This window comes from Rhinopithecus roxellana, chromosome 17 (genome assembly GCF_007565055.1).
Source record: "Rhinopithecus roxellana isolate Shanxi Qingling chromosome 17, ASM756505v1, whole genome shotgun sequence".
NCBI lineage: Eukaryota > Metazoa > Chordata > Mammalia > Primates > Cercopithecidae > Rhinopithecus > Rhinopithecus roxellana.
In genome coordinates this window covers 5682152-5698917 of record NC_044565.1, presented here as the reverse complement: position 1 = coordinate 5698917, position 16766 = coordinate 5682152, and the positions used below count along the sequence as shown (strand labels likewise).

Sequence of the window (16766 nt, the reverse complement as noted above, 5' to 3'; positions counted from 1 at the left end):
TTTAGTAGAGACGGGGTTTCACCGTGTTAGCCAGGATGGTCTTAATCTCCTGACCTCGCGATCCGCCCGTCTCGGCCTGCCAAAGTGCTGGGATTACAGGCATGAGCCACCGCGCCCGGCCTAGCTCCCAGGCTTTCACTTGGCTCCCAAACATCTTCAGAGGTCAAAACCATCACAGTGGGCAACTTGACACCAGTGACCCCAGTGTTCATTGTCCTCAGGCCACTGCAGAGCCATCCTAGTGGGGCAGTGGGTGTGGGGCGCGGGCTCCTGACTCCAGTGAGGCCACGAGGGGAGTCCCAGGAATCAGCCTAATGTTCAGAACCTTCCTGGCATCTCAGAAGTGTACTGGGGGAGACATGAGGACCCTTCAGCCAAGTGTCAGCGTTCTCATTGCAGGAGGACGTCAAAGCCACAACCCAGAAACTTCTCAGGAGCATGGCGCACCCACGCCAGCCCCGGGCTCCACCTGGACAGCACCTCCTGGGCCGCCCTGACCGGCAGACACCATCCTCCCAGCCTCTCTTGGCCACCCTGACCAGCAGGCACCACCCTCCCAGCCTCACGCGGCCACCCCGACCAGCAGGCACCATCCTTTCAGCTTTGCTCGGCCTCCCAGACCAGAGGGTGGCCCTGACCAGCAGGCACCATCCTCCCAACCCCACTCACCTGCCCTGACCAGCAGGCACCATCCTCCCAACCCCACTCACCTGCCCTGACCAGCGGGCACCAGCCTCACTTGGCCAGCCGAGCTCTGTGGGCCTCAGAGTGCAGAGGACCTCAAATGCTGTGACTTGGCTCTGCTGCAGGGACGTGCCATGGAGTGTCGCTTGTGCGAGCATTTTGTGAGCTATGCCAGCATCTGTCCCCACAGGCCGCGTCCCTGAGCCATATTTCAGGAGAGCAGGAAGTGAGCAGGGGAGGGGCGCTGCCAGCCAGCCCTGGGACCAGAGGTCTGGGCATGCAGCCAGCCAGCCCTCCTCATCTGGGCCTCTGTTTCCTCTTCGACACGGGGAAGCAGGGAGGGGCCGATCAGTGACTGAGGCTTGTTGGCTCTGGTGGGGGGTGGGGTCCGCCTGCGTTTCTGGAGAGCCCATGGACCCCGGAGTGTACCCGGACTTCGTTCCCAGTGACCTCTCCTATTGGTCCCCATTTGGGGCACTGAGATGTGACCGTTTCTTTCCTGTGAATGAGCTGACATCAAAACATGCTGCAGAGGAAGATAGGCCCTGGGGGCAGCGTCCTGCGCCTCTGCACCAGGAGAAAGACCGTGTCCCCAGGGGAGACTCAGAGCTGAGGTGGTGGCGGGCAGGGCTCCTGTGGAGCTGGGGCAGGGCAGGGTGTCTCTGAGGTCAGTGAGGAACAGCTGAGCCCAGGGATGCGGGAAGGATGGAGTGCACTCTGGGATGGGGCCGGCAGGGAGCCTCGTGCTTACAGAGCCTGGTGTTGGTTTCCTCCGCAAACCCAGCCACATGGTCAGGGAGCTCGTGCCAAGCAGACGGCCCCCACCTTGACAGAATCCCAGGGTCATGCGTGGCAGTGGGAGCGACCTCACAGCCAAGACCGAGCCTAACGCTGCTGTCCCACAGTCACCCCTGCAGGCGGCTCAGGGCAGGGCTCCAGCCTGATGGGGGTTCCTGGACACGCCTCTGACCTGGCAGCCCCTACCCATATCCCTGCACCCCTGCACCTTCCATGCCTCTCGCCCTGGGGCCCAGTTTCAGGTTTGTGGGGAGTGCAGCACCATGCTCCCGTGGCCACCACTCAGGCGAGTGGATTCAGCGAGGGTTTTCATGTTTGCACCTCTGTCCCCGTGTGCCTGTTTCCTGGTGAGGCTGGACACCTGGCATGTCCGAACACTCTCATTCCCCAGGCTGGGTACCTGGCATGTCCGAACACTCTCATTCCCCGGGCACGCATGTGCAGCCGCCGCCACCCGTGTACTACGGCGCTGACCCCTCCTGTAACAGCTGTGGTCTTGGCCTCTCGTGTTGGGGCAGATGTCCCCTTTCCCACTCTTACTTTCTATTGTCCAAAACTTTAACTGTCCTGCCAGCCAAAGCTGTTGAGCATGACTCTGAGACCATCCATCCTTGGTAAGTGTCCTGTGCATCTGGGATAAGCGTCTGTTTTCAGCTGCGCTTCCTGTGAGTTGCTCTGCGTTTGTCTTCCTCGGTCCGCGTGGGCCGCTGCGCTGGTTCCCAGCCTGCCCGACATGCTCGCTACGACACCTCCCTTCCCTGCTGCTTGCTGGCTTCTGTGTTCTCTGCAGTAAACATTGATTTCTGACTCGAGTGCTGTCTTCATTGATCTCTCTGCACTCTGGGGATGCAGTCAGCACCCCCCACGAAGGCTACCAGCTGCCTCCCAGGACCGCAGGAGCCTGGCTGGTCGCTGCCTCTGATGGGTCTCCCCAAGACCACTCCCCGTTAGCCAGACTCAACAGGAGACTGACACATAAATGAGAAAGGCGTTCACTAACTCATGATGGGAGCAACCCTTTGCAGCGCGGAAATGTCCTCACACCTTTCTGGGCCCGGATACCTGGGAAGCTGAGGGTTCATTCGGTGGCCTAGTGCCTGTACTCAGGATGCCCCAGAGTAGGCTCCAGGAGTCCTGCACGCCTTCTCCAGGCCCTCTGAGTTCCAAACAGCACTCGCTTTTGCCCAGTCCTCTGTTCCCTGGCTTGCACCTCCTTCGGTAGGGCAGTTGCTCTCAACCGGGGCACTTCTGCCCCCGGGGACCACTCAGCAATGTCCGGGACGGTGTTGGCAGTCACAGCTGGGTGGGGGTACCACCGGACTCTGGTGTGCAGAGGCCGGGATGTGTGGGGGTCCTGCCCAGATACCAGAGATGCTGCAGGTGAGAGAGACAGATTTAGACCCCGTGACTACGACGGAAAGGACAGAAAAGGTGGCTCTCAAGGCCCCGGGGAACAGCCCAGAGATGCCTGGGGTTCCAGAAACTAGAAAGGCATGGAGGGGTCGCTCCTGTAGGAACAAGCGTCTGCGGTGGCTGGAGATGTGGGGACAGGTCATGCCTTCACATACTTGACCAGAACCCTCCCAGCTGTCCCTCCCCCGCAAACAAGCCAGCAAGGCGACACAGTGGCTGGTGCTGGCGAGAGGCAAGTGTACTCGACTGCCTTTCTGCACTCTTGAGGACAACACCCAGAGTGGCCCCGTCTCTGTCCCACCAGCCCAGGCCTAAAGCTTCCTCATCATCCGCATCCCGGCCTGGGACTCAGGCAGCCTTCTGCCAGCTGTGCTGTGTGCAGGGACTGCAGCCACTGACCCCCTCTCCCTTCTGTGCTGCTCTGCTCTACCCCACAGCCCCAGGGAGACCTTCAGTGTGTGTCAGCTCTCCTGCCTCCCTCCCTGCAGACGCCTGTGCCCCCCAGTGCCCTGAGAATGACATCCAGGCCCCCAGTGGAGGTGTCAAGGCTGTTCGGTCTGTCCCTCCCCGTCCTGTTCTGTCCTCCCCTTGCTCACCACGCTCCCCTGCCTGGTCTTCCAAACTCGAACCCCAGGTGACTCCTTCAAGCATCAGACCTCTGCCCCTGCACCCCTCCCACCTCTCTGTGATGGGCTGGCCCCTCCCTTCTGCTGCCTCCCCTCCCTTCCTTCCTGCTCCCACCCCCATCTCTCTCTGATGCTGCCCCTTAGAGAAGCCTCTTGGACCTTAAGCCTGGTCACTCCTTTAAGCCCCTCGTCTCCAGGTATGGTCTAAGAAGTGCTCTCAGCCCCTCTACTCCAGTGGCTCGGGGGCTCTGACCAGCCCTCCTGCCCAGAAAGCTTTGAACTTTCCCACAGGGACCCCTAGAGACAAGGGCACTGCCTGTCCAGATGGCACCCTCACCCCAACCCCAGCAGCACTGGCTGGAGCAGGCCAGGCCTGTGTGGGTATCTGAATGGGCACTGAATTTCCTGATCTCAACAAAGGAAGCCCATGGAGGCCTTTTCTAATCCACAGCCCAAGGGGACAAATCAAGACAACAGGCCTGGGGGGCTGTGGGCCGACTCCCACGCCTTAGGACCAGGGGCTCTGGGGCTGTTTGGGCTCGAACCCCAAACTCCGCCTCCCAGCATAAGGAACACCAGCTCATTGTTTACAGTGAATACCCAGCAAAACCCTGCTCGAGGCAAGGAGTGGGGACCTGCTGCTCCAACAGACCAGGCTGGCTGCTGGCTCGCAGCTCATTAAATCAGCAACCCTTGTACTGCCTCCAAAGCCCTGGTGGGGGAAGGGGATTCTTCCACTCTGATTACACCTGTTCCCTTCTCCCTTCACTCCTGTGAGCTGGCCAGGCTGAGGACCGGTCTAAGGGGCCTGGGAAGTAAGACGCTCCACGGCTTCTCAAAGGTCAGCCGACATGGACGGTAGCTTCGGTGACTCAGCTTCCCGTGATGCGCTGGATGCATGGGGAGCTGGTGACAACAGCCTGTGTGTGTGACAATGTCAAGAACTACATACAAAGACACAGCTGTCCCCCAAAATGAGTCTGCACAGCCCGGTGCAATGCGGCTGCAGCCTGTCATCGAGTCGATTGCATTGTCATCTGCCGCTCTCCTGATGTAGGTTCTGTGTTTGTCCATTTTGCACTGCTATAAAGGAATACCTGAGGCTGGGTAAGTTGGCAGGTGCCTGTAGTTGCAGCTACTTGGGAGGCTGAGGCAGGAGAATGGCATGAACCGGGGAGGCGGAGCTTGCAGTGAGCCGAGATCGCACCACTGCAATCCAGCCGGGGCGACAGAGTGAGACTCCATCTCAAAAAAAAAAAAAAAGAAAGAAAAGGTGCTGGGTGCGGTGACTCATGCCTGTAATCCCAGCACTTTGGGAAGCTGAGGCGGGTGGATCACCTGAGGTCAGGAGTTCAAGACCAGCCTGGCCAATATGGCGAAACCCCATCTCTACTAAAAATACAAAATTAGCTGGGTGTGGGGTGCACGCCTGTGATCCCAGCTACTTGGGAGGCTGAGGCAGGAGAATCGCTTAAACCTGGGAGGCAGAGATTGCAATGAGCTGAGATTGCGCCAATTGCCCTCCAGCCTGGACGACGAGCAGAAACTCCATCTCAAAAGTAAATAAGAAAAAAAAGAGGTTTGCTTGACTCACGGTTCAGATCAGGGTTCCGAGGGTGCTGCTGTCCCTCGTCATACTGTAAAGAAGAGGCTTCTGGGGAGGGCTTAGGAAGCTTTTACTCACAGCAGAAGGCAAAGTGGGAGCCGGCGCATCTGTCACATGGTAAGAGCCTGAGCAAGATAGGGGTGGAGGCGCCAGGCTCTTTTTAACAGCCAACTCTCCTGTGAACTAATGGACCCAGAACTCACTCATCACCAAGGGGAGGGCACCAAGCCACTCATGAGTAATCCCCCGCATGACCCAGACACCTCCCACCAGGTCCCACCGCCACCATCGGGCCACATTTCCACGAGATGTGCAGGGGGCTCACCTCCAAACAGTATCAGATACAGTACTAGTTCTTTTTTTTCTTTTCTTTCTTTTTTTTTTTTGAGACAGTCTTGCTCTGTCGCCCAGGCTGGAGTGCGGTCTCAGCTCACTGCAACCTCCGCCTCCTGGGTTCAAGCAATTCTCCTGCCTCAGCCTGCCAAGTAGCTAGGATTACAGGTGCCTGCCACCGTGTCCGGGTAGTTTTTTGTATTTTTAGTAGAGACGGGGTTTTACCATGTTGACCAGGCTGGTTTTCAACTCCTGACCTCGAGTGATCCACCCACCTCAGCCTCCCAAAGTGATGGGATTACAGGTGTGAGCCACTGCACCCAGACAGATATACTAGTTCTATAGGATGGTCCAGGTTGGGGCACAGATTTTTACATGAACATTAGTTTTCACCCAAGAGTGACACGCTCAGTCACATGGTAGATTTACTTATAACTTTTTTTTTTTTTTCCGAGATAGAGTTTTTGCTCTTGTTGCCCAGGCTGGAGTGCAATGGCGTGATCTTGGTTCACTGCAACCTCCGCCTCCCAGGTTCAAGCGATTCTCTTGCCTCAGTCTCCCGAGTAGCTGGGATTACAGGCGCCCGCCACCACACCTGGCTAATTTTGTATTAGCCAGAGATGGGGGAGAGACGGGGTTTCTCCCTGTTGGTTAGGCTGGTCCCGACCTCTGGTCATCCGCCCGCCTCAGTCTCCCAAAGTGCTGGGATTACAGGCGTGAGCTACCGCGCCCAGCCCTACTTACAACTTTTTAAAAAACTGCCAAGCCCATTTCCAGAATGGCAGCACCACTTTGCCTTACCACTGGCGATGTCCCAAGCTGCTCCGCAGCCTCAGTGATACTTGGCACTTGTTAGTAGTTTTTACCTGAGCCACCTGGCAAGTGTGCAGTGGCACCCACCGCGATGCTGGCCAGCCCTTCCTTGACAGCCATCCCTTTCCGAGCCTATTGCCATCCCTGTGCCCTCTTCGGTCAAATGTCTGTTGCGGCTCTTGCCAATTTTCTAACTGGAATGTTTGTTTTCTTACGGTGGAGTTTAGAGATTTTTATATATTATCGGCCTGGGGGCTCCTTCTCCACCCACACAACCCTGAACGTCCACTCTGGCACCAGGCAGCTGCTGCCCATCTGGCTCCCCGCCCTCTGTTCCGCGCGCCCCTCCAGCTCGGGGGTCCCCTCGCCTCGGCTCTCTGCACCCCTGCTCAAAAGGGTCAAAGAACCCTCCCCCGGCCGTTTGTTTATCCCAGAGAGTGACAGTTTTATCTTTTCGGGTCGTAAACACAGAACTGAGGGAGAAACTGGCTGAACAAGAGGAAAATGAGGAAGGAGTCCATGAAGGGGCTTTGGGGAACCTGTATTATCCTCCTTGGGCTCCGGGGAGGCCCCTGGAAATCAGGCAGAATCGAGGGCGCTGGGACCCCCGCGAGGGGAGCGGGAGGTCGCGCGTCTTGCAGCGGTTCCCGGCGGCCGGTGGCCATCGCTGCGGACACATCCCGAGGAGGGAACCCAAGAGGGCGGCGGGGTGGACTCGCAAGCTGAACGTGGAAGCGACTCCAGCCGAGAACCCCGGGGCCTGGAGTGCGCGGAGGCGGCGGGGAGCGTGGGGACGGCGCCGTCAGCTCCCGAAGCCCGGCCGTGGGCGCGCGGGCGAAGGCCTGGCCCCCGTCGGGAAGGAAGCTCCGAGGCGCCGGCCTCTGCGCCCCACGCAGCGCCGCTCCCAGCGCCCGGGCGCTTTGCAGGCGCGGGCGGGATCCGGGCCAGCGTGAACGCGAAAGCCACGCGCGGGCGCAGCCCAGGAGGGGAGCAGCGGGGCGGGGAAAGGCCTCCTCTTGCATCCCGGCCCCGCCCCCACGTGGCCACCGAGGCGTGCAGTCCTCCCGAGGCCCAGAGCGTCCCGGAAGTGCGCGGCGGCTGGGCGGAGTGGGGCGGGCACTTCCGTCCGGCGCGCGGCGGCCTCCTCCCGCTGGGAAGGTGAGTGGGTGCGGGCGGCGGCGGTGGTGGCGGCGGCTCCTGGCGCCTGGGACCAGCCCAGTCCGAGCTCGTGCGCCGTCCTCCGCGGTGCAGCCCTGCCCAGCCGGGCCGTGCGGCCCCTGCAGCCGCCGCTCGCCGTGACCTTGGCCTCGGGCCAGGCCCGGGGAGCAGGGTGGGCTCCTGGGGGTCGCGGGGCAGCAGCGGACCGCCCCGCCCAGTGCCCCTGGTGATCGCGGGTGTCCGTTCGCAGGGCGCCTTTCCCAAGCACCCGGTGACGGCCGCTCATCCCCACTCTGCAGATGGGAAACTGAGGCCCGGAGGTCCCGCCGCTCGGGAGCGTGGAGCCGCCGGACCCCAGCGCCGCACCGCCGGGCAGACGCTCTTTGTGCCGAGCTCCCGGCGATCGGGTCCGCTCCCCCGGGGCTGGTAACAGAGGGGCAGAGGATGCTTCCCCCGAGCCACTGGTAGGAGTGCCCCTCCCCCTTCAGCCTGGCGCTCAAGAGTTTGTGTTTCCCTGAGGGTGAAGGAGCGTCCACTCTGTGACGGCCGCCTCCACTCAATCCTGGGGGTCACGCCAGGGTCGGGGTGATCGAGTAGGCCATTTTACCAGATGTCCCCAGTAAGGTGACTAAGTAACTTGAGATGTGACTCCGAGGTGGAGGACCTGCACCCAGTGGCCACTTACCTGGCGACCTGACCTTTCCCATCATTAGTGGATGGAGGCTGGCCCAGAAGGCCGGGCACTGGGGTGGTGGCCGTGTGGGAGCTGCCTCTCCCACTTTCTCGAAGTAGGCACTGCTGTCCTTATATCTGAATCTCCGTTAACTTTTGTCTATTCTTCCCGTTCCTTTCTTCACTCCCTGCCCCAGATTAGGAATTCCTACTCTATCACAGTATGAAAGAAAAGTCACTTCTCACATTGGACTCACACCATTTTTGCAAAGCAAACTAAGAAGTATCTTGGAGCCCTGAGTGAGTCTCCCAGCGCTGCGGCAGGGCTGGACTAGGGGATTCCAGCCTGCAGCCTCTGACGGTTCTGTAGGGTGTGAGGAAGAGGGTTCCCCTCTCTGGAAATGCCTCTCTTTTGCTGTTCAGGAAAAGCCTTGTTAAGATTTCCTCCAAAACACTCGTGCGCCAGCAGGCATGGTTCGGTTTTCAGCCTTCCCACAGGGCCAGCAGCTGAGGTTTTTCTGGAAGACTCTCTATGCCTTTCTCTGGGGGAGGGATGATGCCACGGGTTGGAGGGAGATGCCAGAGCCTCCGCTGGGACAGGAGCTTTGCTTCAGCCTCCACAGGTGTCTACTGTGCTGCCCAGGTGGTGGCTACTTCCTAAGCGCTCCTTCCAAAGCATTACTCCTTTTGTTGTTGGAGACAGTCTTGCTGTCTCACCCAGGCTGGAGTGCAGGGGCTGACCTCAGCTCACTCTGCCTCCCGGGTTCAAGTGATTCTCTCGCCTCAGCCTCCCAAGTAGCTGGGATTACAGGCGCCCACCACTGCACCCAGCTAATTTTTGTATTTTTAGTAGAGATGGGGTTTTACCATATTGGCCAGGCTGGTCTCAAACTCCTGACCTGGTGACCTACCCGCCTCGGCCTCCCAAAGTGCTGGGATGACAGGCGTGAGCCACTGTGCCCCGCCACTCAAAGCGTAAATCCTTACTGAATAAACGTGCCAGGTCCCCTGATTGCTTCACCCCAGGCCTTATGTGTCCCTGTGGGTTCACCCTCCATCCTTGCTCCTCCTGGAGTGGATAAATCTCCGTCTCCCCTTGGGGAGCTGGCATGTGGCCTCCTCCTGCACCGTCCCCCCTACATTCCTCTCAGTCGCCTCATCTGCCATGGTTTTCATTTTCCCCAGGTCCCAGGTGTGACACCTTCAGCAGGTCTCAGGGAAGATGGCAGCCCTAGGGGACGTTCAGAAGTCCCCTTCTGCCCCGTCCCCTGTCAGTCTCTCATCACCGGGGACACCTGGAGCCCAGCACCACGAGCCTCAGCTTCACCTCCATGGGCATCAACATGGTACTCACCCAGCCCGCTGTGCACCCTCCACCCAGCATCCCCTCCCCCACGTCCCCTGCCCCGTCTCCTCCTGACCTGCCACCCTGGCTGACTGAGGCACCTCCGGACACCTGTATGCAGCTCCTTCAGCAGCTGGGGTTCCTGCACCCTCAGGCCAGGGGCTGGGCGCGGGTTGGGTTGGGAGAGCAGTGGTTGAGGCTGGGGCCAAGCCTGAGCTCTGGCTCCCTGGGGACGGTTCCCCGCATTGTTTCTTTCCTGAGTTGTGGTATAGGAGGGAAAGTGGCCTCAAAATCTGCGTCCAGCGTGACCAGGAGCAAGGCGTGGCCCCTCTGAGTGTTTGTTGCCATTCAGGAAGACCAGGAGCAAGGCATGGCCCCTCTGAGTGTTATCATTCAGGAAGTGCAGCAGCCAGAGTCCTTGCCAAGCTGGTTTGGGTGTGGTCCCCAGACCCGCAGGGACAGAGGCCCGGCCTTGCTCCACCCCTGATGGTATGGCCTCGTGGTCACATGGCAGGCCCTGGGAGTTGAGGTGGGGGGGGGGGTCCCAGCCCCGTGGTGCCCCAGGCTCTGCTCCCTCTCGGAGGTCAGGGATCCTGAGGCTCCATCTCTGCTGGGTGTTCCACAGGAGGCCTGGCCTCACGGCCCTCGTGGCCCAACCCAGCACATGAGCTGCTGACAGCAGGGGCAAGGCCCCACATAGGTCAAGCCTAGAGAGCCTGTGTCTGGCCCAGGAATGGCGCTACCTGGCACAGGGTTCTCCCTCTTGGGTAGTCAGCATCCTGGTGGCTGAAGGGACCACTGAGGCTTGTGGTGAGCAGCTGCACTGCATGGGGCCCTCAGGTGGGCACTCAGATGGGGACAGAGAGGCCAGGGGCTTCCCCAATGAGCCAGGACCAGGGTGAGTTAGAGGAGCAGGGAGCCAGGCGGCTTGGCATCCACTCCCCCAAGGAGCAGGAGCCTGCAGCCCTGCCATCTCCACTGCTGTGTCCCAAGCAACTCCCCAGGGACTGTGAGGAGGCTGGGAAGGGGCGCCTGTGGGCTGCCTGTCCTGGTGGGCCTGGCCAGGGGCTGCCTGGAAGGATCCCAAGCCCCCGCAGCACACACTGTGGCTGGGCTTCCAGCCGATGTCCCGAGGGCCGTGCTCCTCACCCCTTAGTCAGTCAAAATCTCAGGGCCCGCCCTTGCCCTCTCATGTCACCTGTACAATGGCTGAGGGAAGTCCTCCTGTCCTGTTACCATTGGGGACATGGAAGCCCAGAGACAAGGCCAGGAGGCCAGCAGACTCAGGGCATGCCCTGGCACTCCCCCCCCCCCGCGCCGCCCCCCTCCCCGGGCCTGGTGAGGTGTGACTTCTCCAGAGGGATAGTCTTTTTGGGGAGGGCACAGCCCAGCAGATCATCTTAGCACAGGACACAGGCTGAGGGGGCTGCAGGCCAGGTTCTGCAGGATAAGAAGCTGATGCCCAGGCAGAGGGTGGGCCTGGGGAGCATGGAGGGGCCTCAGGCCGGGCCCACTGAGCCTGCAGGGTTGCACTACCCCCAGCCCTGTCTCCACCAGCCGTGGGCAGTCAGGCCCAGAAAACCAGGCATGAGTCCCCAGCCCCACAGGCCTGGAAGCCCCCTGGGCACTGAAGCCATGTCCGAGTGCCCTGAAATCCGCAGAGGTTTTGCCCCATGGGAGGGAGTGGGGGCTGCACCAGCAGCTTCTGCCCTCTCCCTGCTGTACCAGAAACAGCATCCAGGGAGGACAGACGAGCTCGGCCCTGAGAACGGCAGGTGTGGCTGCTTCCCCCCAGCAAGAGATTGTGGCAGGAGGAGATTGTGGCTGAGGCACAGTGGGGCCTGGGGGCAGGTAGCCAGAGCCAGATAAGGGGGTGGCCTTCATCCCCTCTTCATGCTGATAGGCCCGGGGTAGAGCAAACGGGGCCAGGCCGCAGCCACGGGCGGCCTCTGTCACAACTTCCAGGCACTGGGTGAAGGCGGGGCTGCTTCCGGCGTTTCCAGCTTCCTCTGCTCCTTGGGAATGCCCTGGGGCCGCAGATTCCTAAGCAGAGGCAGCCGAGGTGTTTCTGGAACTTGTCCAGGACTGTCCTGCCAGTTAGGCCAAGCCAGGACTTGGAGCCACAGCCTCCCAACTCCCAGACTGCAGTGGGCCAGACCAAGGTTCCCGGGGCCCACCCCGGGCACACGTGGTCACCTCCGGGGCCTCTGGTGGGTGCCGTGCTGGGCATGCTGAGCCCTGGGCTGTGAGGTGTCCGGGAGCAGAGGAGATCCTGAGGAGGAGCTGTTTATCAGTGGGGAGGGTAGTGAGGGGCATGGGGAGCGGCCAGGGAAGGCTCTCCGCAGTGGTTCCTGCAGACATGAAGCTGGGGTCCCACAGCAAAGGGCTTGGGGCCATGGCCTAGCCCAGGCCTTGCAGAGCAGGGAGACCAGGCAGGTGGGAAAAGGACACAGTTCCTCATTTCCGTGGGCCTGGGGGACTGAGGGTCCCCACACAGCTCCTCAGGGATTGTGTTGTGCCCCAAGGCCACGCCCACCAGAGCCAGCACTGCCTGCACCGGTTCTGGAAGGTTTGCCCAGGGGTTCTGCAGGTGGAGGGGAAGTCTGTGGGCAGGAGGAAGTGAGGGAGGGGAGGCCTGGGACCCTTGGGGGCTTGCAGTCCTGTGGGGGTTACTAAGTGCCCAGGCTGGTGGGGAGGACCCCATGGGCAGGGCAACGGCACCCCGCGACAGGCACAGCATCTTTCCACATGGAGTGCCTGGCCCTGGCACCTGAGATCTGGACTCTAGGTGCCCACTGACCACCCCCCAGCACCTAACTCACCTGGTCCGGGCCCAGGCACACAGCACTTGCTGTGCCATTTTACACACAAAGAAAGGCCCTTCCGGCCAGGAAAGCACCTACCTCCTGCCTGTCCCCAGCCGTGCACAGCCACCTTGCCTCCACCTGGAAGACCAGCCCCAGCAGGTGGGCAGCCCTGGTGTTTCTCCACTTTGGGCCATACTGTCCCTGTGTCCCAGCACAGCAGTGGGAGGGCACTGGCTGGGGGAGGGGTCAGTGAAACTGAGGCGGGGGTACTTCTGCACAGAGCCAGTGGGGTGGGGAGCAGGGTCTGGGTGTCCACCCTGCAGAGACCTGGCACGGCCCGGGCACAGCCAGCAGGTGGCAAGTGACTAAGCTTTGCAAAAATGGCCCGAATGTGGGCAAGTGTCAGGAGCCAGGGTTAGGCAGTGGAGTGACAGTGACCCATACTGTGTGTGGCCTGCACCTGACCCTAGGCCACCCCCATCCTCCTCTAGAGAAGGTCCTAGGAAGTACTTTGCTACATGAATGGGGCAGGTTCCCAGGGAGCTGGGGGCCATCCTGAATCCGCTTGTTCCGCAGCAGGGTGGAGACAGTGCACACCACCTGTCATCGTTTGACCCTGAGGGTGTCTCCGGGCACCCGTACAGCTGGCAGCAGCTTTGGCATGCTTCGCATCTTGGTAATGTCACTGGTCCTCTTAAAGTGACAGCCCGGGGAACATCCCGCCTGTCAGTGCCGGGGCGTGGCCCCAGAAACAAAGCTGGAATCAGGGTCACTTTCTTTCTCTAAGTGCTGTAGGTCCCCTCCAGTGGCATCCCAGTGCAGGGCAAAGGTGGCAAGGCTGTCTTGAGAGGTGATGCCCTCACCACCCCTCCGCAGGAGCACAGCGCTGGAGCCTGCCCTGCATTTGGCCATCTGTAGAACACGCCAGCTCCCCTGGCTGCCAGCGGATGGTGACATGGTGGCCACGAGCTGGGAGTGAGGGTCACAGCCCAGAGAGGCCAGTGCCCCCAGGCCTGTCCCCACGTTGGGGAGCATATCTGAAAGGCCTAGAGGTGGTTTGGGACCCCCCCCCCCATCCTGCTTCGGGACAGCCAAGCAGTTGGACCCTCAGCTCTCGAGGAAGGGACATCGCACAGCCGTCCCCACCTGCTGAACCTCCCAGCCCTTCATGTCAGGTCTCCCTCACTCCTCAGCCTGGGCTCGGAAGGTCTCCCAGGGGCCGATGTGAGGGCGGGTGGGCATGTCGGGTAATTGAGTGGCTGGCCAGGCTGGGGAGGTCCGCCCTCCATGGTGGGCCAAGCTGGTCACCTCACTGCAGCCGGGGCAGGCCTGCCTGAGGCTGGGAAGTCCCATGAAAGGCTCCCAGCCGGGCACTGTTATGAACATGGTGTGGACAGGAGCCTCCGCCCACCCCAGCCCTGCATCTTTCTGTGCCCATCGCTGCATTGTCATCGCTGGGGGCACCCAGACTCGGCCTCGCGGGGCAAAGAGACACCCCTGTCCTTGAGTACAGCCCCCAGCCACCCTCCTTGCTGTGGGCAGAGGGCAGGTGAGATCCCCAAAGGGGCCTGGTGCCTCTGCTGGTGTGAGGAGAGCTGACCACTGGCCTTGGGCAGCGGAGCCCGCGCCCCTCCCTCTTGCATCTGTGCTCCCTGAGTGTTAAGGCCATCCCCCCACCCTGCCCCCACCAAGTCTTGGGTGGAAGGCGGGGGTCTTGGTCCTGGGTGCCCAAGCCTGGTGTGCCCAGGGGCAAGGGGCTCATGGGTGGGCCCAGCCCATTCCCCAGTCTCCGCCTGAGGAAGCAGGGGGCAGTACACTGGGCCTGCTGGGAACAGCTACCTCTGCTGTTTCTGGGTGCTCATCAGGGACAGCGGAGAGCCCTGGAGGGACAGAAAGGCCTGGGGCCGAGGGAGGGAGGCTTTGTGAGGTACCTGTGTGGGAGCCTGCAGGGCCAGCACTTTGAGAGGCCACTTCAGAGCAGCACTGCAGGACAGCGGGGCAGGGAGGAGGGCTGGCCACAGCCAGCCAAGGTGACAAAGCCGCCTTCAGCAGCAGGAGGGCCACTTCGAAGCTACCCCAGGTTTTGGCTGTGCTTACTGGGCTGCAGGGGATGAGCTCCCAATGCTGGCCCCTGGAGGAGGAGGCTCTTGAACCCAGCTGGGAAGGAAGGCAAAGGGCGTTCGTGGCTAGAGAAGCCCGAGCAGCAGGCCTGCTACTGGGATTGGGAGGGCCAGGAGGTATCCTGTGTCAGGGCCACAGCCCAGGAGCACATGGCAGTCAGAGAGGAGCAGGGGCAGCGGTCCGGAGGGTGGAGGTGAGCCCCAGCCTCCCTGCCCTCCAGGCTCGCCGAGCTCCAGCCCTGAGGTGTCCCAGCCATCTGACCTGGATCTCCAGAACATAGAGGAGGTGGAGGTCGGCAGAGACACCTTCTGGCCCGGTGAGTGAGCAGAACTGGGTTACTGGGTGACCGGAGCTCTGCATGTGCCAGGCTCCTCAATGCCCACTGCTGTGGCTCCCCCAATGCTGGCACCACCCCCTTCCTGGGGCCCCTTCTCTTCCCTGGCACCAGCTCAGCTCTGCCCTGTGGCCCCTCCCCCATTCTAATGCCAGTCCAGTCACTGATGCTTCCCGAGGTGGTGACTGCAGCCCATTGCCACCTGCCCCAGTGGCACCATGTGGACTCCTGCCAGCCCCAGCTGGACATAGTGAAGCAGGAACTCCTCCCTCCCCTCCACCTGCCTCAGGCTGGGGCCTCTGGCTCAGAGCACCACTGTCCCCCCAGATCCACCAGAGTTATCCTGGGTCCCCTCCTACTGCATCCCCTAGATGGCCTCCCCTCAGCCTGACTGGAGCGGTGTCAATCCAGGTCCCCTGCACCTCCCCCTTGAGAAGCCGCCTGGGTTCCTTCCAGGCGATGTTAGTGATACGGCTGGATTTAACAGTGCTGAGCCTTGGCCCACACCTGGGTGGCCCTGGGGTGGGGAGCAGGTGTCTGAGGTCAGGTCCCTGGAAGGAGACCCTGGGCCAGAGATTTGCGTGGGAAGCTCCTGGGGTGGGCATGGGAGCTGGGCGGCAGGGCACTTGCCACTGAGGCCTGATGCAGCCCCATGAGGAGCTGTGCCCATACAGACCACATCCTCGGCCAGGGCTTGAGAACGGCCTCTGGAGCTTTGGAGTCCCCCAGGTTCTGGGTCCTCACCAGCACTGAGTGCTTTCTCCTGGCTACGGTCTGTCCTGCCACCGTGGCTCCGTGCACTGGCACAGCTGCCGTGGTGACTGCGGATGGTCCCAGCAGCTCGGGGTCACCCTGCAACGCCCCCCACCCGTGTCTATGACAGCCCTTCCGGGCACGGCACCCCGAGCCCCTGGCCGCTTGTCTCCCATCCAGTGGGTGCCTGGCCCCTCTGAGCACCCCTGTCCAGCTGTGCTCTCATCCCCGTCCCTCCGTGTCACGGTGGGGGCACGCGGGTACTATCCGCCTCTGCCGTTTCTCATTTCAGACTCCGAGCCCGAGCCCGAGCAGGCTCCACGCTCTCCCGGCTCTCAGGCCCCTGACGAGGGGGCGGGCGGGGCGCTGCGCAGCCTCCTGAGGAGCCGTCCCCGCAGGGCCCGGTGCGGCGCTGGCTTCGGGCCCGAGTCCAGCGCGGAGCGGCCGGCAGGCCAGCCTCCTGGGGCCGTTCCCTGCACCCAGCCGCGGGGCGCCTGGCGCGTGACGCTCGTGCCGCAAGCAGCGGCTGGGCCCGAGGGCGCTCCCGAGCGAGCCGCCGAGCTGGGAGTCAACTTCGGTCGGAGCCGGCAGGGCAGCGCGCGGGGGGCCAAGCCGCACAGGTGCGAGTCCTGCGGCAAGGGCTTCAAGTACAACTCGCTGCTGCTGAAGCACCAGCGCATCCACACGGGCGAGAAGCCCTACGCCTGTCACGAGTGCGGCAAGCGCTTCCGCGGCTGGTCGGGCTTCATCCAGCACCACCGCATCCACACGGGCGAGAAGCCCTACGAGTGCGGCCAGTGCGGCCGCGCCTTCAGCCACAGCTCGCACTTCACGCAGCACCTGCGCATCCACAACGGCGAGAAGCCCTACAAGTGCGGCGAGTGCGGCCAGGCCTTCAGCCAGAGCTCCAACCTGGTGCGCCACCAGCGGCTGCACACGGGCGAGAAGCCCTACGCCTGCAGCCAGTGCGGCAAGGCCTTCATCTGGAGCTCCGTGCTCATCGAGCACCAGCGCATCCACACGGGCGAGAAGCCCTACGAGTGCGCCGACTGCGGCAAGGCCTTCCGCGGCCGCTCGCACTTCTTTCGGCACCTGCGGACCCACACAGGCGAGAAGCCCTTCGCGTGCGGCGCCTGCGGCAAGGCCTTCGGCCAGAGCTCCCAGCTCATCCAGCACCAGCGGGTGCACTACCGCGAGTAGCCCGGCGGGGGCTCGGGGCGAGGCCTCCTGCCTGCGCCCACGGCGGGCATTGCCCAGCACCGCATGCCATGTGTCCGGAATAAATGCTTTTTGATTGTTCGAA

The 16766-nt window shown here is 62.0% G+C and overlaps 2 protein-coding genes and 1 long non-coding RNA gene across 18 annotated transcripts in view; 2 read left to right on the top strand and 1 right to left on the bottom strand.

Annotated features, from left to right (window-relative positions):
* ZFP41 (ZFP41 zinc finger protein) overlaps positions 1-2289 on the top strand; it is a 16626-nt gene extending 14337 nt beyond the window's left edge. For all 11 annotated transcript variants that reach the window (XM_030920897.1, XM_030920891.1, XM_030920900.1 and 8 more), the window contains one exon: positions 400-2289. The gene's annotated coding sequence lies outside the window, so the exon portion shown is untranslated. The remainder of the gene's footprint in view (positions 1-399) is intronic.
* LOC115894235 overlaps positions 1-7207 on the bottom strand; it is a 10112-nt gene extending 2905 nt beyond the window's left edge. The window contains exons 1-2 of one of the 2 annotated variants that reach the window (XR_004054269.1): positions 6813-7207; positions 711-2856 (exon numbers count right to left, since the gene is read on the bottom strand). This is a non-coding gene — a long non-coding RNA (uncharacterized LOC115894235). Of the gene's footprint in view, positions 1-710; positions 2857-3491; positions 3522-6812 lie in introns of those variants that run through there. The other variant, XR_004054268.1, reaches the window with a different exon arrangement.
* The window catches only part of GLI4 (GLI family zinc finger 4), a 21693-nt gene extending 4927 nt beyond the window's left edge, over positions 1-16766 (top strand). The window contains exons 1-5 of one of the 5 annotated variants that reach the window (XM_030920885.1): positions 7297-7431; positions 7682-7895; positions 9289-9449; positions 14597-14692; positions 15756-16766. In XM_030920885.1, the coding sequence (XP_030776745.1) occupies positions 9326-9449; positions 14597-14692; positions 15756-16663 (1128 nt within the window). In that variant the 5' untranslated portion in view covers positions 7297-7431; positions 7682-7895; positions 9289-9325 and the 3' untranslated portion in view covers positions 16664-16766. The other 4 variants (XM_030920886.1, XM_030920887.1, XM_010385496.2 and 1 more) reach the window with 4 other exon arrangements.